We start from the raw sequence: 24,507 nt of genomic DNA on the forward strand, positions 1-24,507 counted from the left end.
CAATCTCTCATGGCTCAAAGTGGAGGAGAGATTGACTTCATCATTACTTGTTTTTGTAAGAGGTGTTGTGTGCTACTGGCACACAGCTCAGACACCCATGCATACCCCACAAGACACGTCACCAGAGGTCTCTTCACAGTCCCCAAGTTCAGAACAGACTATGGGAGGCACACAGCATTACATAGAGCCATGGCTAAATGGAACTCTATTCCACATCAAGTAACTGCTGCAAGCAGTAGAATCAGATTTTAAAAATATATAAAAATACACCTTGTAGAACAGTGGGGAATGTAAAGCGACACACAGGTACAGACACAAGCGTACACAAACAAACGCAAACATACGCACTCTACATACACATATAGTACCAGCGAAAAGTTTGGGGACACCTACCTACTCATTCAAGGGTTTTTCTTTATTTTTACTCTTTTCTACATTGTAGAATAATAGTGAAGACATCAAAACTATGAAATAACACATATGGAATCAAGTAGTTACCAAAAAGTGATAAACAAATAAAAATGTATTTCATATTTGAGATTCTTCAAAGTAGCAACCCTCTGCCATGATGACAGCTTTGCATACTCTTGGCGTTCTCTCAACCAGCTTCACCTGAAAGGCTTTTCCAACAGTTTATAGGAGTTCCAACATATGCTAAGCACTTGTTAACTGCTTTTCCTTCACTCTGTGGTCCAACTCATCCGAAACCATCTCAAAGCCCTTACACAGCTTGGAGGTGTGTTTTGGGTTATTGATTGTCCTGTTGAAAAAATGATAGTCCCACTAAGCGCGAACCAGATGGGATGGCATGTCGCTGCAGAATGCTGTGGTAGCAATGCTGGTTAAGTGTGCCTTTTAAATCTAAATAAATCATTGACAGTGTCACCAGCAAAGCATCCCCACACCATCACACCACCTCCTCCATGCTCCATGCTTTCCACCAGTCTAATGTCGTGCTCGTGTTTCTTGACCCAAGCAAGTCTCTTCTTCTTATTGGTGTCCTTTAGTAGAGGTTTCTTTGCAGCAATTCGACCATGAAGGCCTGATTCACACAGTCTCCTCTGAACAGTTGATGTTGAGCTGTGTCTGTTACTTGAACTCTGTGAAGCATTTATTTGGGCTGCAATTTCTGAGGCTGGTAACTCTAATGAACTTATCCTCTGCAGCAGAGGTAACTCTGGGTCTTCCTTTCCTGTGGTGGTCCTCATGAGAGCCAGTTTCATCATAGCGCTTGATGGTTTTTGCGACTGCACTTGAAGAAACTTTTAATGTTATTGAAATTTCCGGTAATGACGGACTGTCGTTTCTCTTTGCTTATTTGAGCTGTTCTTGCCATAATATGGACTTGGTCTTTTACCAAATAGGGCTATCTTCTGTATACCACCCCTACCTTGTCACAACACAACTGATTGGCTCAAACACATTAAGAAGTAAAGAAATTCCACAAATGAACTTATAACAAGGCACATCTGTTAATTGAAATGCATTCCAAGTGACTACCTCATGAAGCTGGTTGAGAGAATGCCAAGAGTGTGCAAAGCTGTCATCAAGGCAAAGGGTGGCTACTTTGAAGAATCTCAAATATATTTATATTTGTTTAACACTTTTTTGGTTACTACATGATTCCGTATGTGTATTTCATAGTTTTGATGTCTTAGTTATTATTCTACAGTGTAGAAAATAGTACAAATAAAGAAAAACCCTCAAATGTGTAGGTGTCCAAACTTTTGACTTGTACTCTACATTGTAATATTGTGGTATTATACATTTTGTATTGTAGATATGTGGTGGTGTGACAGTGTTATATGATGTACTGTTTTATCTTTTGTTTTATGTGTTATATAAGTGTCTTAATGCGTTAGGACCCCAGGAAGAGTAGCTTATGCCGTGGCAGGAACTAATGGGGATCTTTAATAAACACAAATACTTAACAGGATGACCACCTGTTCTAGTGGACCTATAGTTGTTTTCAGTGGACCTATAATACATTTAAACACATAAATATGTTAAGAGATGTATTTTATGATTTGCAATGGTAATGTTTATCCACTGATCAGCGACTGCAGCACTGTCACGTCCTGACCAGCAGAGGGAGTAGTTGTGTAGTATTTTGGTCAGGACGTGGCAGAAGAAGTCTGTATGGGTTTTCTAGTATGTCTGTTTCTGTGTTAGTCTTGTGACTCCTGATCAGGAACAGCTGGATATCGTTGTTCCTGATTGGGAGTCATATATTAGGAGTGTGTTTTTCACCTGGGGTTTGTGGTTGTTGTTTTAGCACTGCTTTATGTTAGCATGCTAACTATGCCTGTCGGTATATTGTTTCCTGTTTTGTGTGGTTGGAGGTGTTTCTCTGCACTATGTATTTTCCTATGAGAAGATTTATTGATTTTTTTAAGTAAACACGTTTGTTTACATTGATCCCTGTGTCCTGCGCCTGACTCCTCTACTTCTCTAAAAGAAACCCATTACAAGCACTATTCATTGACCAGAGCATGTCTATTGATTAGCATGATGGTCCTGGGAAAAATATGCTTAAACCTCTTAGATGGGTCATGGGAATGGTCCCCGATCACGTGGGGATGGTCCCCGATCACGTGGGGATGGTCCCCGATCACGTGGGGATGGTCCCCGATCACGTGGGAATGGTAGTTAACTAGTTAAATAAAGGTTCAATTAAAATAAACTAACAGCTGATGTACTAATCTGGGAAAAGGATATGGAGAAGAGGGGGAGCGATGGATGGGTAATCATAGTGATATTCACATTTAGATGGTTTTTTTACTCATTTTATACATTTTTCTCTCCTGTCTGTGATCATCCTTGCAGTCTATTCATTCACTTTTGGATCATTAAATAGTCAGTTTGCATGCAGCTCTCCCTTTCCACCCTCAGAGGGCCCTAGAATCTAATAGTTAACCCAGAGGGCGTTCAGCAGGACGTTTTGTTACATATGTACAACAAACATGCCTCTGACATGTAGAATAAAGAATAACGCCGGCTTTAGTCATGAGTTTCTATCTGCTACATTCCAAAATGTTTTCGTACTGAAAATGGCCCAGTATCCTCACTTCTAGCATGACAGGGGAGCTTTTTAAATGTTATAAACAATAGTATGTAGTAAATTAATTTACTCATCTATAAATGCAGGATACCATCTAAATGCTAAAGTTTTGATGTCTTTTATACATATTTTTGTACCTCTTTTTGTCTGAAAACCAAGAACTCATGGGTTGCAACACCAGCCTACCCCAACTCGCAACAATTAAAAAATGGCAATGAACAATGACTAGTATCAAAGCACAACAAAACTATGAATCAAATCACCTCCAAACCTCGACTCTCTGTCCCACTGAGATTCATCCTAAATAAATGGGTTGTCTCTACAGAGGTCTCTGTGGATATCAGGCCTTGCTTTAGTCATCTCTCTTTGTCATAATCCCCCATGCCTCTGTATGAGTGTGTGTGTGTAGCAGAGCAGAGTTAGGGTGACTGATGACAGTGACAGGACAGAGCTTCACTAACGAGGGACCCTGGAGCGAGGAGCACGTTGGGTCATGTGCAAAGCCGCTGTAACACTGTGCATAGGGCAGGGGACCTCTAGTTTCCAGTCATCTTTAGGGCGTTGAATTTTTTCAGATCATGCGATCTGAGCTGAAAAACCTCAGAGGCCCAGTTATAGACAATAACCAGGGTAAAACTTTGATTTTATTGTACATCAGGAAAATGACTCATCATAGCCTCTCTCTCTCTCTCTCGCTGTCCCATCTGCCACGTGACACTGTTGATAGGTCATGATCTTGCATAGCTTACAGATGGAGAACAGCCGGAGTCGGTCATTTGGTCAACCATTGGCATTTCTCAAAAACCAAACGCTGGAGAAGATAACTGTAACAGATATGGCAAAAGCGTGTTCAGAGAGAGCACAGAAGTTGGCCCTAACTCCAATTGTTGCCTATGTCAGACTCTCTGCAATGATCTCACATGCTGTATGAGTGCACATCCACTCGGCTGGTCACTGAGTGACAGTTGGAGAATGATAAACTGTGGTTACCTAATCCATCTGTCTTTCAAGCTGTTCAAGAAATGGGCTATGTAAAAAATAAAAGGGGGGATGGAGAGAGGAAATGTTGGCAGTCTGAGAAAAATAGAGACCAACCAGGAGTGTGAAAACATGCTCAATTTGCAATCAAACTTTAGAGATAGATACGGGCGTTTCTTTCTCTAATCCCATACATACAGCTGTTAAAGGCAAGGAGGTCAATTAGATTCCTGGCACAATTTGCAGTGAGTTAATAACTTATCTATTGCTCCTCCTGAGGGTTTAATGAACATAATGGAGAAGAACTCTTGTCACATATGATCAAATCGAAGTAGCCTACTCTCAGGATGGGGTCGTGGTGGACTCTGGAAAGAGAAGCGTGCTAAGCAACTCAATTTATGACTGAGGACAGATCTTTTCTGAGGCTCATATCAAGATTACACCTTTAAAAAAAAGAAAAACATTTGTTGGTATTAATACTCGGTTCTTTACCCCCATGGTACAATAGGCTATTATTGTCGGGTGCATTGTTATGTTAATGACTTCATAAGTAATGTCATTATGATGATAAATTGCATCAAATGATATGCTTATAATATATTCTGGTAGTAACCTATTATACTTTATCAGTGGTATTCTCGCTATAGTACAGTGCATTCGGAAAGTATTCATTCCCCTTCACTTTTTCCAGATTTTGTTATGTTACAGCCTTATTCTAAAATTGATTAAATCATTTTGTCCCCCTCATCAATCTACACAATACCCCATAATGACAAGGCAAAAGCAGTATTTGTTTTTGCTTATTTATAAAAATGTAAAAACTGAAATATCACATTTGCATAAGTATTCAGACCCTTTACTCAGTACCTTGTTGAAGCACCGTTGGCAGCGATTACAGTGTCAAATCTTATTGGGTATCACTCTATAAGCTTGGCGCACCTGTATTTGGGGAGTTTCTCCCATTCCTTTCTGCAGATCCTCTCAAGCTCTGTCAGGTTGGATGGGGAGCTTTCCTGCACAGCTATTTTCAGGTCTCTCCAGAGATGTTCGATCTGGTTCAAGTCCGGGCTCTGGCTGGGCCACTCAAGGAAATTCTGAGACTTGTCCCGAAGCCACGCCTGCTTTGACTTGGCTGTGTACATAGGATCGTTGTCCTGTTGGAAGGTGAACCTTCGCCCCAGTCTGAGGTCCTGAGTGCTCTGGAGCAGGTTTTCATCCAGGATCTCTCTGTACTTTGCTCCGTTCATCTTTGCCTCGATCCTGACTAGTCTCCCAGTCCCTGCTGCTGAAAAACCCATTCAGCAGTTAGTAGAGAAACCTTACCGCAGATAGTCTAGAACCTGTACTGCAGGTAGTCTAGAACCCTACAGCAGGTAATCTACATCAGGTAGTCTAAAACACAATACAGCAGGCACTTTTCTAGAACCCATATAGCAGGTAGTCTAGAAACCTTAGAGGGTAGTCTAAAACCTGTTATAGCAGGTAGTCTATAATCTTTCCAGCAGGTAATCTAAAACCTGTTATAGCAGGTAGTCTATAATCTTTCCAGCAGGTAATCTAAAACCTTTACAGCAGGTAGTCTAAAACCTTTACAGCAGGTAGTCTAAAACCTGTTATAGCAGGTAGTCTATAATCTTTACAGCAGGTAGTCTAAAACCTGTTATAGCAGGTAGTCTATAATCTTTCCAGCAGGTAGTCTAAAACCTGTTATAGCAGGTAGTCTATAATCTTTCCAGCAGGTAGTCTAAAACCTGTTATAGCAGGTAGTCTACAACCTTCACAGCAGGTAGTCTAAAACCTGTTATAGCAGGTAGTCTACAAACTTTACAGCAGGTAGTCTAAAACCTTTACAGCAGGTAGTCTAAAACCTGTTATAGCAGGTAGTCTATAATCTTTACAGCAGGTAATCTAAAACCTGTTATAGCAGGTAGTCTACAACCTTTACCGCAGGTAATCTAAAACCTGTTATAGCAGGTAGTCTACAAACTTTACAGCAGGTAGTCTAAAACCTGTTATAGCAGGTAGTCTAGAAACCTTTACAGCAGGTAGTCTAAAACCTGTTATAGCAGGTAGTCTAGAAACCTTTATAGCAGGTAGTCTAAAACCTGTTATAGCAGGTAGTCTATAATCTTTACAGCAGGTAATCTAAAACCTGTTATAGCAGGTAGTCTATAATCTTTACAGCAGGTAATCTAAAACCTTACAGCAGATAGTCTAGAACCTTTACAGCAGGTAGTCTAGAATCTTTACAGCAGGTAGTCTAAAACTTGTTATAGCAGGTAGTCTATAATCTTTACAGCAGGTAATCTAAAACCTGTTATAGCAGGTAGTCTATAATCTTTACAGCAGGTAATCTAAAACCTGTTATAGCAGGTAGTCTAGAAACTTTACAGCAGGTAATCTAAAACCTGTTATAGCATGTAGTCTAGAAACTTTACAGCAGGTCATCTAAAACCTGTTAATAGCAGGTAGTCTAGAAACTTTACAGTAGGTAATCTAAAACCTGTTATAGCAGGTAGTCTAGAAACTTTACAGCAGGTAATCTAAAACCTGTTATAGCAGGTAGTCTAGAACCTTTACAGCAGGTAATCTAAAACCTGTTATAGCATGTAGTCTAGAATCTTTACAGCAGGTAATCTAAAACCTGTTATTGTCACAGATTTCTTCGTCGTCTGACGATATAGCGAAATCGCTGTCGGAGAAAGTGGACCAATACGCAGCAGGTTGCGTGTTCAACATCATCATTTATTAAATAAATGAGAACACGTGAAAATAAGAAAAACAAGAACAACGAATGACAGTTTCGCAGGCTATACCTAGCAGTGCAAAAAACAACTACCCACGAAACACAAAGACAAACACACCCTACTATATAGGACTCCCAATCAAAGGCAACTCAACACACCTGCCTTCAACTATACATAGAAAAACAACCCTAGAACCTACACCAACCACTAACACACCCCACTACACCACACACAAAACCCCATAATACAAAACAAATATACCTCTGCCACGTCCTGACCAAATATAATACAACTAATACCTAAATATTGGTCAGGACGTGACAGTTATAGCAGGTAGTCTAGAACCTTTACAGCAGGTAATCTAAAACCTGTTACAGCAGATAGTCTAGAACCAATACAGTTGGCAGTTTTCTAGAACTCTTACACAGGTAGTCTATAGTCCACACAGCAGGCAGTCTAGAACCTGTTAAATCTCTGTGACAATGGACAATAAAGTATTCTTCTTCATCATCTTCTTCTTTAGCCATGAGAACCTGCTTCTGTTGCAGGAGACCAGTGCTGTGCGGGAAGCGTTTTGTGAGTACCAAAAAGCAGGAGGGGGAACCATCAGAGAAAACACTACCCAGAGTATTGCCAGGGACCTGCTCTTCCTCAAACAGCTGTCCAAGGTACAGGTGTACACATCATAGAAGGGGCAGGGTACTATGTGGATGCCACCCACTCTGAGGACACCAGGAAAATGACAGTGGAGAAGGTGGGGAAGGTTTATGGTGTAGTATAGTTTGTGTCTGATGTGTACTGGCCTATTTGTAGGAGACAGTGTCTCAGTAAGATGCTTCCAATTGGCTTTGGTCAGCTGTCTCCCACCTGAAGGAGTTATGGCCAGTTTGTGTCCATTGTCTAATAGTTAGTTAGACTGCTGTGAGGATGGCAATCCCCCCAGGAGAAAATAGATAGAAGGGGGATGCAAAACTTGATGAGGCTAGTAATGCACAGTGTCGTGCAACGCAACATGCACTACAGAAGACAGAGGAGGACTGTTAGTTTGGTCAGGTTTAAGTAGGGTGACAGTGGTGATTAAGTAGAGTGAGGACAGGTGTGAAGGCAGATCAGCAATGTGTTGCAACTAATGCTGTTATGGAGCTGTGTTCACGGCAACTAGTTAAAGTGTTGCAAAAGGCTTGGAAACTGATTGGCAGTTAGTAACAGCTGGTGCTTGTTAAGTTAGTAGGGAGCTGCATTCAAGGAAACTACAGTACCGGTAGTTAAAATGTTGCATTCAAGTCTGGTCCTCTCTCCTGAATTTTTGTTCATTCTTATCACCATCAAAAACAAACAAGATTACCATCACAATAAACTTAAACGGGAGGCAGTCATATAATATAATTGGCTTAAAACCTCTCTGGCGCATGTGGGACGAACTCGTCCCACCTACGTAACAGCCACTGAAATCCAGTGGCGCGATTTTTGAATCGTTAGAAATACTATTACTTCAATTTCTCAAACATATGACTATTTTACAGCTATTTAAAGACAAGAATCTCGTTAATCTAACCCCACTGTCCGATTTCAAAAAGGCTTTACAACGAAAGCAAAACATTAGATTATGTCAGCAGAGTGCCCAGCCAGAAATAATCAGACACCCATTTTTCAAGCTAGCATATCATGTCACATAAACCCAAACCACAGCTAAATGCAGCACTATCCTTTTATGATCTTCATCAGATGACACACCTAGGACATTGTGTTATACAATACATGCATGACTGTTCAATCAAGTTCAGATTTATATCAAAAAACAGCTTTTTACATTAGCATGTGACGTTCAGAAAAAGCATAACCCCCGCAAACTTCCGGGGAATTTACTAACAGTTTGCTAAATTACTCACGATAAACGTTCACAAAAAGCATAACAATTATTTTAAGAATTATAGATACATTACTCCTCTATGCACTCGATATGTCCGATTTTAAAATAGCTTTTCGGATGAAGCACATTTTGCAATAATCTAAGTACATAGCCCGGCATCACAGGGCTAGCTATTTAGACACCCACACAGGTCAGCCTCCACCAAAATCACATTTCCTATAAGAAAAATGTTCTTACCTTGCTTGTTCTTCGTCAGAATACACTGCCAGGACTTCTACTTCAATAACAAATGTTGGTTTGGTCCCAAATAATCCATCGTTATATCCAAACAGCGACGTTTTGTTCGTGAGTTCTAGACACTATCAGAATGCTACATCACGGTCTCGCGCATGGCGCATTGGCGTGACAAAAAATGTCTAAATATTCCATTACCGTACTTCGAAGCATGTCAACCGCTGTTTAAAACCAATTTTTATGCCATTTATCTCGTAGAAAAGTGATAATATTCCGACCGGGAATATGCATTGAGCCTAAACAGCCGAATAAAATTTCTCCTCAGGAGCGAATCGTGCACGCGCCTCATTCAAAGGTCCTCTGAGCCGCCACTTACCAAAGGCGATAATGTGTTTCAGCCTGAGGCTGCCTCGTCAACCTTCAGGTATTTCCCGGGTTCTGAGAGCCTATCGGAGCCCTGGGAATTGTCACGTTACAGCTAAGATCCTTACTTTTCAATAAACAGATGCAAGACACACGACTCCTTGTCAGACAGGGTACTTCCTGCTTGAAACCTTGTCAGGTTTTTGCCTGCCATAGGAGTTCTGTTATACTCACAGACACCATTCAAACAGTTTTAGAAAATTCAGAGTGTTTTCTATCCAAACCTGAACAATAATATGCATATTCTAGCTTCTGAGTTGGTGTAGGAGGCAGTTAAAAATGGGCACATATTTTTTCCAAAATTCTCAATACTGCCCCCTATCCCAATTATTAACAGCCAATGTGTATTACTTAACATTACTATTAAAATAGTACTCATTTATAGGAATGGGTCATTGCTTACAAGTTGCTAGCTACTGTATCCCATAAAGCCATCACTGAAAACCACATATTTAATCTAACTTCTGTGGTTTGGTCACTTCCTGTTCTTCAACAAACTCTAGCTGGACTGAAGACGACGAAGTTTTGAAAAATTACAGCTTTGCACAAGGGGGTGTTACGACTCCACTGCGTTGTGGACGACACCATTGAAATGAATGACATCCGGCGCAATGTAATGGAGTGCCTATGGTTAATGTGAATGACCTGTTTCCCACTTGATGTCTCTGTCCAGCTCACAGACATCATCGTCAGCGAGGTGCTCCAGGGGGTGGACGGGACCGAGATTGGCTGCAGCTGGCCAATCATGGACAGTGAGAAGAAGTTGCTGCAGGCCACTGCACACGCTCATATTGAGCTGGGCTGCCCAGTCATCCTCCACCTGGGACGGAACCCTGGCGCCTCACTGAGATAGTCTGCCTTCTGCAGGAGGCTGGAGAAGACATCAGCAAGACCGTCATGCCACACCTGGACAGGTGAGGGTTCTCAGGACCCAGACTGGACTGGATATGGAGGGGGTGACAGGACTTATGATATGGCTATGGCTAAGAGTTTTTCCTGGTCAGGAAAAACTATGGGCCCTACATGGGTTTATAATATAGTATAAACTATTCTAATTATAAATCAAGCTTCTACATACCTGTTATGTTCAGCAAGGTAATAATGCTTATTGTGGAGTATTTTCATCTGCTGAAGACAACGGTACAGTAGCTTCTGTGATGCGGGACTGTAAATGATTTATAGTGGGGGTTTTCTAACACAGGACCATATTTGACAATGGAGAGCTGTTGGAGTTTGCTAAAATGAGGAATAACCTGGAGTACAACCTGTTTGGAACAGAGATGCTGAACTATGCCTATAACCTGGAGTACAACCTGTTTGGAACAGAGATGCTGAACTATGCCTATAACCTGGAGTACAACCTGTTTGGAACAGAGATGCTGAACTATGCCTATAACCTGGAGTACAACCTGTTTGGAACAGAGATGCTGAACTATGCCTATAACCTGGAGTACAACCTGTTTGGAACAGAGATGCTGAATTATGCCTATAACCTGGAGTACAACCTGTTTGGAACAGAGATGCTGAACTATGCCTATAACCTGGAGTACAACCTGTTTGGAACAGAGATGCTGAACTATGCCTATAACCTGGAGTACAACCTGTTTGGAACAGAGATGCTGAACTATGCCTATAACCTGGAGTACAACCTGTTTGGAACAGAGATGCTGAACTATGCCTATAACCTGGAGTACAACCTGTTTGGAACAGATATGCTGAACTATGCCTATAACCTGGAGGTGGACATGCCCAGTGACAGCCAGAGAGTCAAACTGTGAGAACTCTTTATGTTGCTACCAAACAACCTACAGATTTAGGATCTTAATTTAACCCTGTTTCCCACAGCATGAGCATAATCCTGCAGGAACAGGAAATGTGAATTATTGTGTGGATTATAATTTATGGACATTTTTGTAGGGGTTGATACATGTTTAGTTAGGACAAATCAAGTCTGAAAATGTTAAGTTGATATTACAAACTTTAGAAGCCTTTTAAAATCTTAAATACACTACAGGTTTGCATTTCCTGCAACTAAAGGGTGATCAAATGAAGATCCTACATCCTGCACTAGACAACCAACAGCCTAAAAGTTCTATGTGGTTGTCTCTATCTACTTCACGGTACTTTACTAAATGTAAACAGCGAAATAACATCCATGTATCTGTTTCGTTGTGTGTGCATGTGCGTGAGTACGAGTGTGGACCTCCCTCTCTCCAGTGTGGCGTTCCTGGTCCAGGAAGGTTATGAGGACAACATTGTCATCGCCCATGACATCCACACCAAGAACCGTCTCACCAAGTACGGAGGCCAGGACTACTCACACATCCTGAAGAACATTGTGGCCAAGATGCTGAGCAGAGTGATCAACCAGACCCAGGTGGACAAGGCCCTCATAGAAAACTCTAAACGCTGGCTCACATTCAAACGAAGGATCAGAATCAGATCACCCAGAACAGAGCAAGGCTGCTCCGTAGGCCTTTCTCTTTTGTATCAGCTATTGAACACAGTAAAAAATGCTTTTATACATTTGTTATTACTTGCAAATCACCAAACATAACATGACGTCAGAAGTTGACACTTTTTATTCTTGCTACTTCGCTGTGATGTACTGAATTGAAATGTATTATGGAGAAGTAAACATGGGAAAAAATTGAATTGTTGAACATTCTGACAGCTGAGTGAGGAAATTATTCAATTTATTTCACATAAGAGCTATGACTGAATCAAAGCTTCAATTAATGTTTGTAATGAATCATTAATACTGTAAGCAAAAAACAAAAGCATTCTGCTTGGCAGAATGATCCTCAATACTATAGCCTTAGTCGCACAAAAGGCCTCATTTCCATCCAAAATTCTCAGTTTGAAAAGAAATGGAAGACTAAGTGTAAATGCGGCGGCAACACAGAAGCCCAATGTAATTTAACAAGACAAAGCCACAATTTCTGTCCAATCAAACTCAAGGACATGGTCTGCACATGATGCTTTACTTGTAAATATGGTGCTGATTAGTTTTATTGAAAGCAGTAACAGCTTTGTCAGTAGTAATGACATTTCACAAACAGTCTGTGATAAATAGTAGCATTAAAAAATATGTATTTCCCATTTGATATTTTTGTATTGCTAATAGAGATTAGGGTACCAAAAGGGCACTGACAGAGCTAACTCTTTCAAAATGTTCTTAATCAATATACTGGGCATTCAAAGCTTGTTAGATGAGTTGTTGTGATGCCACGTGGTGGGGTGGCTATGGGAGGGAGCTGATTGGCCGGTAGGTCATCCTGAAGGACATGGTCTCTCCTTCTGGGAACAGGTGGCATCACAGAGTGACTTCATCACATGAGCAATGACATCACAGCAGACAATACATAACCATTATGTCACTTCAGGACAGTGTGTGATAGGATTAAAAAGTTAGGAAGTGCAGGTACAGTAGGAAAGTCTCCTGTGTTCTGATACATCACCAAAGGGAACATTCAGAGGAAAAATGTGACCAAGGAATATTTTTCTACTATTCTCAATGCTCTGTTTAAATTAGAATTTACTTTTTGATTTGTTGTTTTTTTGTAGAACAGGAATACTGTGCAGAAATCATTAAAATAGTTAGATGTATTTTCTCTGATGGCATGTTTTTCTTCCAGATAATGTAGCTGTTTCCATATCAAATACTGGCTGTAGGCCTGATCAATCTTAGTCAAGCACTGAGCACTTAATTCATTCTCCAGGAAAATGTTGAATTGGACAGAAGGCATTTATAAACATTATGATCATGATAGCTATTTTACACTCATGCAGTAGTCTGATAAAACACCAGTAATGGTTAGAACAACACTGCAGTAAGTAACCCACGGTAAAGTAAGAAGATGCAGACAGAAACACACCAATCATTACTTCCTGCAGTACACTTTTAATCACCTCTATGAGTTGCCTATGTTTTCCTATTCCATAGACTCTAACATGAACTGAGATGCGTTACAAGACCAATTGAAACATTAATTCATTGACCTAAAGACAAAAGCAATGAAGCATTAACACCATTCCTGTTTAACCTGTTGTACATAATATGGGCTTATACACATGCAACTTTCACTCATCTCCTTCCATGTTTCCACGTTTGCAAGTTCATCACTGGGCATTGCATAATGTGGGGTTTTACGCACGAAAGGAAAGGTCTATTTAAGCGTGTTAATGTTCACTTCTGCGTCAAGATCCCCCAGTCTCTCTGTAACCACATGTCTTCTTAACGACAGCGGTGTAACCGATCCAAAGGAGAGAATAATATCAGATGAAGGTGCAGTGAACAGCCTAATGTAGAATATATGGTGTTCTGTTAATCGGCGTAGACAATGAAGCCGGAGAAGGTGCTGTACTTGTTGTTGTTGCCCCCGTGCGCCTTGCCCCCGTCCAGCTTGATGTAGATCTCATCGCCGGGCTCGAGATGCAGGACAACACTGTTGCTGGCATAATCGTAGTTCTGGTCGGCGTCTTGGGCGATAGCGCTCGCTCGCACCTGGAGAGCATTGTTATTAGTCACAAATCTTTCTGATACCATGTTTTTGTTTATGTTCCGTTAACACAACAATCAATGTAGTATCATTTGGTCATGTTAGTGAACTGGAGTTTCAGTAATGAAAGGGGCGCAGAGCTGGAACTTCAACACCACTGACAGCGACACTTTGATGAAAGCGGAATACGTGCGTAAAACGCAGTTTATGTGTGCGTAAAATTGTAGCCTAAGCTGTTTTATGTTTTGAATCCTAATCAACAGTTACACATTATAGATGAGAAATAAGTGTTATGTTTCAGTTTCATTTGATTGAACAAGTCAGTATATGGCTCACCTGGTTGTTCTTACAAAGATCAGCCCACATACTGGTGCCATCCCCGCCTCGCATCAGCACATGGTAAACGAAGAAGTAGATGCCCGGTATCGAGCAGGTGAATTTCCCCGTCATAGGGTCGTAGTGGTTGCCAAGGTTGGTGACTACGTCGTCAAATTTCAGAACTTCGTAGCCCTCGTGCTGTTTTTTCAGCCCGGCGTAGAAAGCTATCTTTGGAACCGTGTTGTATGTGGCTGCGCTTATGGCACCTGTGGCTCCGTTAGCTCCGGGCGTTCCGGGTAGTCCTGGCGGACCGGGCTCTCCTCTCTCCCCAGGCGGGCCGGCAGGTCCGGGTGGTCCTGGCTCGCCAAGAGGACCCCTAGGGCCAATTCTTCCTGTGCGTCCGGGCTCCCCTTTCGGACCTTGGATTAAGGTTGGTAGAGACTGGACCAAGCGGCTGTCTCTGATGGTATTGGCTTTGTCTGTGGCCGTGGACTTGGTCCCGTGGGGATCACACACCATCTGACAGGATCCGAGCATTTCGTACCGCGCAGATATCCCGGCGGAGTTGACCAGCACCGGAATCAGGATAACCAACACTAGCACCATGACTACTCCACAAACACCTGTCGCGATCATCCGCGTCCTACCGGCCAACCTCCGAAGTGGACGGTCTTCCAGTCTGCTTCTGGACGAAATCTTGCCGGATGAGAGGGATTCTTGTTGCCGGTGCACTTTAACGATCAGAAAATAAGACAATAACGAATAAATGTGTGTGCGTAATCTATACAAGGCAGGCTGTTGAAATGTTGTCCCGCGTCCTTGTCTTGAAATGGTATTGATAAATTCAACTTTTACGCCCCACAAAGTCCATTCTTTTTTCTCCTATCCGCACTGGTATGGCTCAATAACATTACATTGGAGCCTTTCATTTGTATTAAACTAACACTCGCAATAGTTTATAGGTTTAGCATACACTTTCTGCCTACACTTTGCGCCAATTGGGATAAAGCATACACATACAAGTTCACCTGCCACCATGCTACAATGTCTTCGAGATGGTCACAGTGATTACCTTTTCGTGAATGTTTGGAGAGGGGAGGGGAGGAGGCTAGCTCTGATATCAGATGGATGTTAAGGGAAAGGTACTCGGGGGGGGTAGATTTTTGCAGTCTCATTTTTGAATGTCCACTAACGGAGTCATGTTGTTTGCAGAATGGCCTTTCTGGATGGCCACAGAGGACATCGGCTGTAAGCTTGGTACCTGGTCACACCTCAGCTCCCCCTGTGTCCAATGAATCATTCTGGAGAAAATCAATAAAGTCAAAGAGACAGAGGGCATTTGGTGGGGGGTGGGTGTATGACCCCATATACATTGACAGATGAAATGACGGGATACCTCGGAATGATAGCGCAATCAACTGAGAGACGTTTCATTTATTGAGGTTCAGATGTCAGATTCAGTCTTAGGGTGAGAAGTTAAACCGATGTCCTATCTCACCGTGGTAATTAAAGATCCCATGGCATGGATGTGAGGTAACTTTAGAACCACAGAAGGTGTGTCGGAGTGTTGTTTGACTGATGAAGAGCTAATTGGTGCAGTCGGGGAGGGATGACGATAGAATGTTGCCATGGGTTACTATGGGTGGTGTGGCTGCGGAGAGGCAGAGGAAAGACATATTTTGGGAAGAACGGCATTGCAATAACAATTCAATAGGGTGATATTGATAAGGTAAAACTGTACTGATAGAAGTTGTTTGTTTCTTCACTGTAGTTGTGTACATTACTGCAGACTTGGGCAGAAAATAGTTGTATTGTGTAGTTTATTTGAAAATACCAACTTTTCGAATACTCAAGGTAGTCGAATTTATATAGCATTTTAACTAAAAGGCAACTATTTTCTTTGATTTTCAAATACAGGTCTCTTAAAATTTTTACGATTTTGGATACCTCTCAGAAAACAAAATAATAAAAAAATATTTACTTTATGGCTGCCAAATATTTAATGAAGAACCAAAAACGTCAACAGTTAGTTGAATTAGTGTAAATACTGTATATTATCATAAGCACATGGTTTGGAACGCTCTTAGATATGAATCTTAACATAGCCTTTAGCCTAGAATGAAATACACGAGGGACATGGAATCACCTCAACATTAGAGTAGACTAACAAAATGACTAATACGTTCATAATGAGTGACATGGAATCACCTCAACATTACAGTAGACTAACAAAATGACTAATACGTTCATAATGAGTGACATGGAATCACCTCAACATTACAGTAGACTAACAAAATGACTAATACGTTCATAATGAGTGACATGTCCGGTAACACTTGACATCCAGTTCTTATACATGTGTACTAACTTAGTGAATATTATAATAGTGACATTGTGGTTACATAGGACTTTGGAAATTGTTTTATGATTGCATAATAATAGAGTTATTACGTAAGTGGAATAAGGAACAGTCACTATTCCTCTAGTTACAGAAACACACAGCTCATTTCTATGCAATTAAAATGTAATTACCAAAGTATTATGTAACAACATGCTGATAAAACCTTGCTCCAAAAGTAATTACAGTTTGATTACACAGGCACAAGAACAATTTAATGTTATGTGTTAAGGAGAATGCTAACGGTAACAAAATATGTCTGTTAAGTGTTGAAAGGAAACAAAATATCCCAAAACTGCCTTCTTGAGTCAACTACAGCTAAGGTAGGTTGAAAATCATGTTAGTTTGTATTCTGAGTAAACTATCCCTTTAAAGATGGCATGGTGTGTGTTTGAAACCTCCTCCCTATGCAGCATTTTCAGATATCATACAATTTATTTCAGCTTTCAACCTTTTCAGTGGCATGTTGAAAGAGTCTTACGGTAGTTATGTGTCACAACTTATTTATACTTATCTGTACAAAATGTAATTGGTTAATTGGTTTGACTTGATTAAATACACCTGGGGCAATGGACATTTAGACATTTTCAGATATAAATGTATTGTGTAGATGAAATATAACTGTCAGAGAGATTGGAATAGTATAGGAGATTGTATGTTATCTCATTGTCACGCCCTGACCTGAGAGAGTCGTTTTTCTCTGTTTGGTTAGGTCAGGGTGTGACATGGGGTGGGCATTCTATGTGTTGTATGTCTATGTTATTTTTGTATTTCTTTGTTTTGGGCCGAGTATGGTTCCTAATCAGAGGCAGCTGTCTATCGTTGTCTCTGATTAGGAATCATACTTAGGCAGCCTGTTCCCCACCTGTGTTTGTGGGTTATTGTTACTTCTGTGTGTGTACTGCACAGTGCGTTACATTTCTTGCTGCGTACCTGTTTATTGTTTTGGTTTCCTTCAATAAAGATGTGGAATTACCGGAATGACAGAGAATTTGAAGATAGCACTCGTGACACTGACGAGATTCAGCCCTGCCATTAGTTAAAAGTTCCTGAGATCTGTATTCAAATAGTTTTTTTTTAAAGTAGTTGATTTCTCAGATCTGTATTCAAATAGTTTTGAAAAGTAGTCACTTTCTGAGATCTGTATTCAAATAGTTTTGAAAAGTAGTCACTTTCTGAGATCTGTATTCAAATAGTTTTGAAAAGTAGTCACCTTCTGAGATCTGTATTCAAATAGTTTTAAAAAGTTGTCTTTTTGGGATCTGTATTCAAATAGTTTTAAAGGGTAGTCTTTTTGGGATCTGTATTCAAATAGTTTTAAAAAGTAGTCTTTTTGGGATCTGTATTCAAATAGTTTTAAAAGTAGTCATTTTTTGGGATCTGTATTCAAATAGTTTTAAAAAGTAGTCTTTTTGGGATCTGTATTCAAATAGTTTTAAAAGTAGTGATTTTTTGGGATCTGTATTCAAATAGTTTTAAAAGTAGTCATTTTTTGGGATCTGTATTCAAATAGTTTTAAAAGTAGTCATTTTTTGGGATCTGTATTCGAATAGTTGTAGTCACCTCCAAAGTAACTATTTGTTACCCCGGAAAAATAGTTACTTTCCAAAAAGAATAGTTGAAACTACAGTTATCTCGGGTCTGCATTACAGTACATCACAGTAACATTACAGTGATATAGTAGCCTACTGTAGTCTAATTTAAACTCATGATCTTTTAGTCACACTGAATCACAGAAGGCCCATGCCAGCACAGGGGGGAAGAGGCCAGCCTGCAACAAGTGTTCACTGACTCAGCCTCCATATGTGGGTGTGTGGATACGTGCTCACGTGTGTGTGTTGTGTATGTACATGTACATCTATATGCAAGAATGTATACACAGTATGTCATGTGAACGTGCTATGTGTGTCTGAAGGTATCCAACCCAGAATGTTGTTCAGTTCATAAGAACCCCTTTCCTGTAGACTATTAAAAGATTCAGTGGGTAAGATGTAAAAACAAGGCTTAATGCTGAGCTTTGACAGGTTGTTTGGAGACTTCAGATTTTGCAATATGCAGTTCATTTGCAATCAGCCTGGGACAGTGGTGGGGAAGGGCTCCTTCGAAGGACGAATGAATAAAACATCAAGCCAATTGATCAAAATCAAGACTTTTTCAGTATTCTAATGAGATATGAGGTGCGTTGTCAGTTCACCTAAACTTCTCGTTCTCAGTTAGTGAGAGAGTTCCATGAAATATGAAAGACAGGTGGATAACCTGACTAGAGTGGCAAAATAGTATTCAATGCTGCCTGAGTCAATACAACTCTATATGCCTATAAGAATTATCAAGGGGATAACATTGTAGTCTAAAGAATCTTGTCATTACTATTCCACATGTTTGGATAGCAAAATATACAATATATTCCTCACGTAAGGGGCCGTTAGGAATCTCATGCCAATGACACAAATGTCTGTGTGTCAAAGTTAAGATATTGATTAAATTAGTCATTTTATCAATTCATAATCTGTCCTGTTTGTTGGATGGCTGCATGTTTCAAAGGGTTCTTGTCACACATTCTGCTCTTTCTGCAGAATCTCTTTGTAAACCTTTTTCTCTCCATACAACAGTGAATGGTAGATAGATAACAGTTCAACTCAGCAGGAAGGAGACGCAAGCGTGACCACACCACCACCCCCTCAAAGCGTGTCCTATACCAAAGTGTGTCCTGTAGCTTACCAGGCTTGCTGATCAATGGTGGATACATCACCTCTAGAACCTATCAAGTCTTATCACTGACTGAAATAGAAGCATCTCAAAAGCAAAATTACTGGTATTGGTCATATATTTAGAGAATGCATTTTGGGGTCTTAGCTGATTATGCATTCTGGCATTGAAAATGAGGTGCTACACAGACTTTAAAGTAGGCCTTCTGAAACAGACAGTAAAATGGACCTGGCACACCCTAACTGCAAAGGCATGTGACAGGTAGACACTAGACAAAAACAAATCCCCCAAATGAAAAAGAGAGGATGGATTCTTAGAGGGCCACCGATCCATGCTTCACTTGCTGGTGACATCAGTGGGGCGGGGTGTCACACTCTCTGCCAATGAGATTGAGCGGTGGCGAGGAGCTTAGTGGCAAATGAGATGGAGGATTGTAAACACGCCAGGGGAGCACAGAGACACCGATCGATCAGGCCAGTCTGAGATTGATTAATTACTCTGGCTGCGAGAGGTTCTGAGGTGCTGCTGGAGTGACAGAGAAACCTGATCAGAAAAAGATAGATCACCTCCCACCAATCTCCACTAGCTCTCTCACGCTTTATATTTGTTTACCCCTTTTATTAGGTTGAATGATAGGAATTATAGAATGATAGGTAGATTAGGTAGAATAATACATGTGTTATTCAAAAATGCAGAGTCATTGGGCTATCACGTTAACGTGTGATGGTAGAGGTTTATGAATGAGGAGGAAAAAAGCAAGTGGTTACATAAGACAATAAGGTTACAAAGGTGGTTGGTCGTGGTGGATGTGTAGAGGTATAACGCGAACGTCATCATGGACAACTTTAGCATTTTAGCTAATTAGAAACTTTCCAACTACTTTTTAGCTACTTTGCAACTTAGCATGCTAGCTAACCCGTCCGTTAACTCCTAACCTTAACCCTAACATTAGCCACCTAGCTAACGTTAGCATTAGCCACCTAGCTAACGTTAGCCACAACAAATTGGAATTGTTATCTAATCATTTGTATAGCAAATTTGTAACATAACGTAAAAATTGCAATTCGTAACATATCATTCAAATTGTAATTCGTAACATCATGGACGTCCACAAATGAATACATACCATACCAAACGTAACATATCTTACTCATTTGAGTGTCCCCGATTTTTGTATACTGTTTACATGTATGAGAGAGAGAGAGAGAGAGAGAGAGAGAGAGAGAGGCAAATAATACATACAGTACACAACAATTACAGGAAAAACACAAATCACAATCAGAAGTTAATTGCTTCCCCCTCTCATTCACTCTTCAAGTCATTACACTTCAGTTCAGTTCAGTAATCGCTCCACCACACCCTCTCTGATTGCAACATGAGTGGTGTCTGCATTTGGGTTTGGTCCTAGCTCTGACAGTAGTCACGTTTAGCAAACTACACTATCATCCGTCGCACATGACCTTGAATAAGCATGTAAGAGAACAATGGAGTCCCTGATTGAAGATGAGTGTTAGGTCCAACAGTTGATCTGAGTTCCCACAATGCAACAGGCAGCACATATCTTAGCGCCGCTTTAATTGCACTAAAATGACAACATGCAGTGAAAGGAGAGGAAATCATAGATTGGGCCAGGTCTGTAGTACTAGAGGCAGAGAAACCGATACAGTGTCATCATGAGACAATTGCTAGTTAAGCTTGTGTTTTCTTGTGTCCAAGAGCCTGCAATATAGAGATTTCTGTCATTTTGTATTGCTTTATAAAATAGTTTGGTAGTGGTTGTGAAAATGTTTTGAAGTTCATCTGTAAGTTAACATTATTACATGGTTATTACATGTTAATATTCAAAAGTATACATGTAGATAGTATGGCAAAGTAGGTTATGGTCAGATATAAGGATCAAATAATCCACTGGGAATCAATCCTTATCTGAATTTGTCATATTTGAACAATAGTACTAGTATGTTGTTGACACCCCATTGCTCCACTTGTGAGTTAATACCATGTAGCTAAATGCCATCCAATATCAGGACATCTGCTGGACACGGAGAAAAGGCTTTCTGGACAGATGGTCCCCCTCAGTCTATCTCTCACTCAAATGATTTGTTTCAAACTTGTTGGCTTGATTGTTTCAATCACTTATTCACCCACTTGAATATCATGCAAATCTGAATTATTATCCGAAAGAGGAGTTACCACTATAATGACAGAGATAACTTTTTTGCTGTCTCTCAAGGAACGAAGATGTAGAACCGTGACTGTGTAAAACAAGCGCACCCAATTAAATTAGTGAGAATTGTGAGGGGCTGTGAGGGGAGATTGTAAGGGCTGTGAGGGGGGATTGTAAGGGCTGTGAAAGGAGATTGTAAGGGCTGTGAGGGGAGATTGTAAGGGCTGTGAGGGGAGATTGTAAGGGCTGTGAGGGGAGATGTAAGGGCTGTGAGGGGAGATGTAAGGGCTGTGAGGGGAGATTGTAAGGGCTGTGAGGGGGGATTGTAAGGGCTGTGAGGGGAGATTGTAAGGGCTGTGAGGGGAGATTGTAAGGGCTGTGAGGGGAGATTGTAAGGGCTGTGAGGGGAGATTGTAAGGGCTGTGAGGGGAGATGTAAGGGCTGTGAGGGGAGATGTAAGGGCTGTGAGGGGAGATGTAAGGGCTGTGAGGGGAGATTGTAAGGGCTGTGAGGGGAGATTGTAAGGGCTGTGAGGGGAGATTGTAAGGGCTGTGAGGGGAGATTGTAAGGGCTGTGAGGGGAGATTGTAAGGGCTGTGAGGGGGGATTGTAAGGGCTGTGAGGGGAGATTGTAAGGGCTGTGAGGGGAGATTGTAAGGGCTGCGAGGGGAGATTGTAAGGGCTGTGGGGGAGATTGTAAGGGCTGTGAGGGGAGATTGTAAGGGCTGTGAGGGGGGATTGTAAGGGCTGTGAGGGGAGATTGTAAGGGCTGTGAGGGGAGATTGTAAGGGCTGTGAGGGGGGATTGTAAGGGCTGTGAGGGGAGATTGTAAGGGCTGTGAGGGGAGATTGTAAGGGCTGTGAGGGGGGATTGTAAGGGCTGTGAGGGGAGATTGTAAGGGCTGTGAGGGGAGATTGTAAGGGCTGTGAGGGGGGATTGTAAGGGCTGTGATGGGGTATTGTAAGGGCTGTGAGGGGAGATTGTAAGGGCTGTGAGGGGGGTATGTAAGGGTTAGAGAAAGACTAAAAGGTGGTTAATTAAGAAAGGGGCTCTGCTCTGTCATGGATAATGAAGGCTGGCAGCTGCTGTGGAGTAAGGGCTGTGAGGGGAGATTGTAAGGGCTGTGAGGGGAGATTGTAAGGGCTGTGAGGGGAGATTGTAAGGGCTGTGAGGGGAGATTGTAAGGGCTGTGAGGGGAGATGTAAGGGCTGTGAGGGGAGATTGTAAGGGCTGTGAGGGGAGATTGTAAGGGCTGTGAGGGGAGATTGTAAGGGCTGTGAGGGGAGATGTAAGGGCTGTGAGGGGAGATTGTAAGGGCTGTGAGAGGAGATTGTAAGGGCTGTGAGGGGAGATTGTAAGGGCTGTGAGGGGAGATTGTAAGGGCTGTGAGGGGGGATTGTAAGGGCTGTGAGGGGAGATTGTAAGGGCTGTGAGGGGAGATTGTAAGGGCTGTGAGGGGAGATTGTAAGGGCTGTGGGGGAGATTGTAAGGGCTGTGAGGGGAGATTGTAAGGGCTGTGAGGGGGGATTGTAAGGGCTGTGAGGGGAGATTGTAAGGGCTGTGAGGGGAGATTGTAAGGGCTGTGAGGGGGGATTGTAAGGGCTGTGAGGGGAGATTGTAAGGGCTGTGAGGGGAGATTGTAAGGGCTGTGAGGGGGGATTGTAAGGGCTGTGAGGGGAGATTGTAAGGGCTGTGAGGGGAGATTGTAAGGGCTGTGAGGGGGGATTGTAAGGGCTGTGACGGGGTATTGTAAGGGCTGTGAGGGGAGATTGTAAGGGCTGTGAGGGGGGTATGTAAGGGTTAGAGAAAGACTAAAAGGTGGTTAATTAAGAAAGGGGCTCTGCTCTGTCATGGATAATGAAGGCTGGCAGCTGCTGTGGATAAGGGCTGTGAGGGGAGATTGTAAGGGCTGTGAGGGGAGATTGTAAGGGCTGTGAGGGGAGATTGTAAGGGCTGTGAGGGGAGATTGTAAGGGCTGTGAGGGGAGATTGTAAGGGCGGTGAGGGGAGATGTAAGGGCTGTGAGGGGAGTTTGTAAGGGCTGCGAGGGGAGATGTAAGGGCTGTGAGGGGAGATGTAAGGGCTGTGAGGGGAGATGTAAGGGCTGTGAGGGGAGATGTAAGGGCTGTGAGGGGAGATTGTAAGGGCTGTGAGGGGAAATTGTAAGGGCTGTGAGGGGAGATGTAAGGGCTGTGAGGGGAGATTGTAAGGGCTGTGAGGGGAGATTGTAAGGGCTGTGGGGGAGATTGTAAGGGCTGTGAGGGGAGATTGTAAGGGCTGTGAGGGGGGATTGTAAGGACTGTGAGGGGGGATTGTAAGGGCTGTGAGGGGAGATTGTAAGGGCTGTGAGGGGGGGATTGTAAGGGCTGTGAGGGGGGATTGTAAGGGCTGTGAGGGGAGATTGTAAGGGCTGTGAGGGGGGGATTGTAAGGGCTGTGAGGGGGGTATGTAAGGGTTAGAGAAAGACTAAAAGGTGGTTAATTAAGAAAGGGGCTCTGCTCTGTCATGGATAATGAAGGCTGGCAGCTGCTGTGGAGTGAGGGCTGGGAGGGGAGATTGTAAGGGCTGTGAGGGGAGATTGTAAGGGCTGTGAGGGGGGATTGTAAGGGCTGTGAGGGGGGTATGTAAGGGTTAGAGAAAGACTAAAAGGTGGTTAATTAAGAAAGGGGCTCTGCGTTGTAATGGATAATGAAGGCTGGCAGCTGCTGTGGAGAGAAGGAGGGAGAAAAATCTTTACAGACTAAAAGCTTGAGTTTTAATGGACTCACCCCAACTCCCTTTCCCACTCTGTAGGTATGGGGGCTCAGGAGGGCTGTCTGTATGGCTGGAGAGGAGGGGTTGGATGTATGGTTGAAAGGTGGTGCTGGCTGGTGTATTGTACGGTGGTTGTTGTGTACTGTGTAATGTAGGTAGTGGTGGAACATGATGTGCTTTTATCCTCTAGATCTGACAGACTCCGCAGGGGACAGACCGCCTGTCCCAGGGGAGTGTGTGTGTGTGTGTGTGTGTGTGTGTGTGTGTGTGTGTGTGTGTGTGTGTGTGTGTGTGTGTGTGTGTGTGTGTGTGTGTTCAGTAACCTCCTCACTCACTCCCATGATAATTGTC

General features: G+C 42.2%; 2 protein-coding genes and 1 pseudogene across 2 annotated transcripts; 1 reads left to right on the plus strand and 2 right to left on the minus strand.

Moving 5' to 3' along the window:
• Positions 1 to 7,268: 7,268 nt before the first annotated feature.
• Positions 7,269 to 11,870, plus strand: LOC115156437 (phosphotriesterase-related protein-like; annotated as a pseudogene).
• A 1,334-nt stretch (positions 11,871 to 13,204) lies between these two features.
• On the minus strand, positions 13,205 to 15,137 carry LOC115157792 (complement C1q-like protein 3). Its single transcript, XM_029706218.1, has 2 exons — positions 14,152 to 15,137; positions 13,205 to 13,820 (listed from the first exon to the last, which is right to left on the minus strand). Exons 1-2 carry the CDS (start codon positions 14,767 to 14,769, stop codon positions 13,641 to 13,643), a joined length of 798 nt encoding a protein of 265 aa, XP_029562078.1. The 5' UTR covers positions 14,770 to 15,137; the 3' UTR covers positions 13,205 to 13,640.
• A 4,800-nt stretch (positions 15,138 to 19,937) lies between these two features.
• LOC115156438 (proline-rich protein 36) lies at positions 19,938 to 24,497 on the minus strand. Its single transcript, XM_029703866.1, has 4 exons — positions 24,492 to 24,497; positions 23,325 to 23,835; positions 22,517 to 22,798; positions 19,938 to 22,317 (listed from the first exon to the last, which is right to left on the minus strand). The coding sequence occupies exons 1-4, from the start codon at positions 24,495 to 24,497 to the stop codon at positions 21,521 to 21,523; spliced, it is 1,596 nt and encodes a 531-aa protein (XP_029559726.1). The 3' UTR covers positions 19,938 to 21,520.
• Positions 24,498 to 24,507: the final 10 nt, after the last annotated feature.

This window comes from Salmo trutta, chromosome 21 (genome assembly GCF_901001165.1).
Source record: "Salmo trutta chromosome 21, fSalTru1.1, whole genome shotgun sequence".
NCBI lineage: Eukaryota > Metazoa > Chordata > Actinopteri > Salmoniformes > Salmonidae > Salmo > Salmo trutta.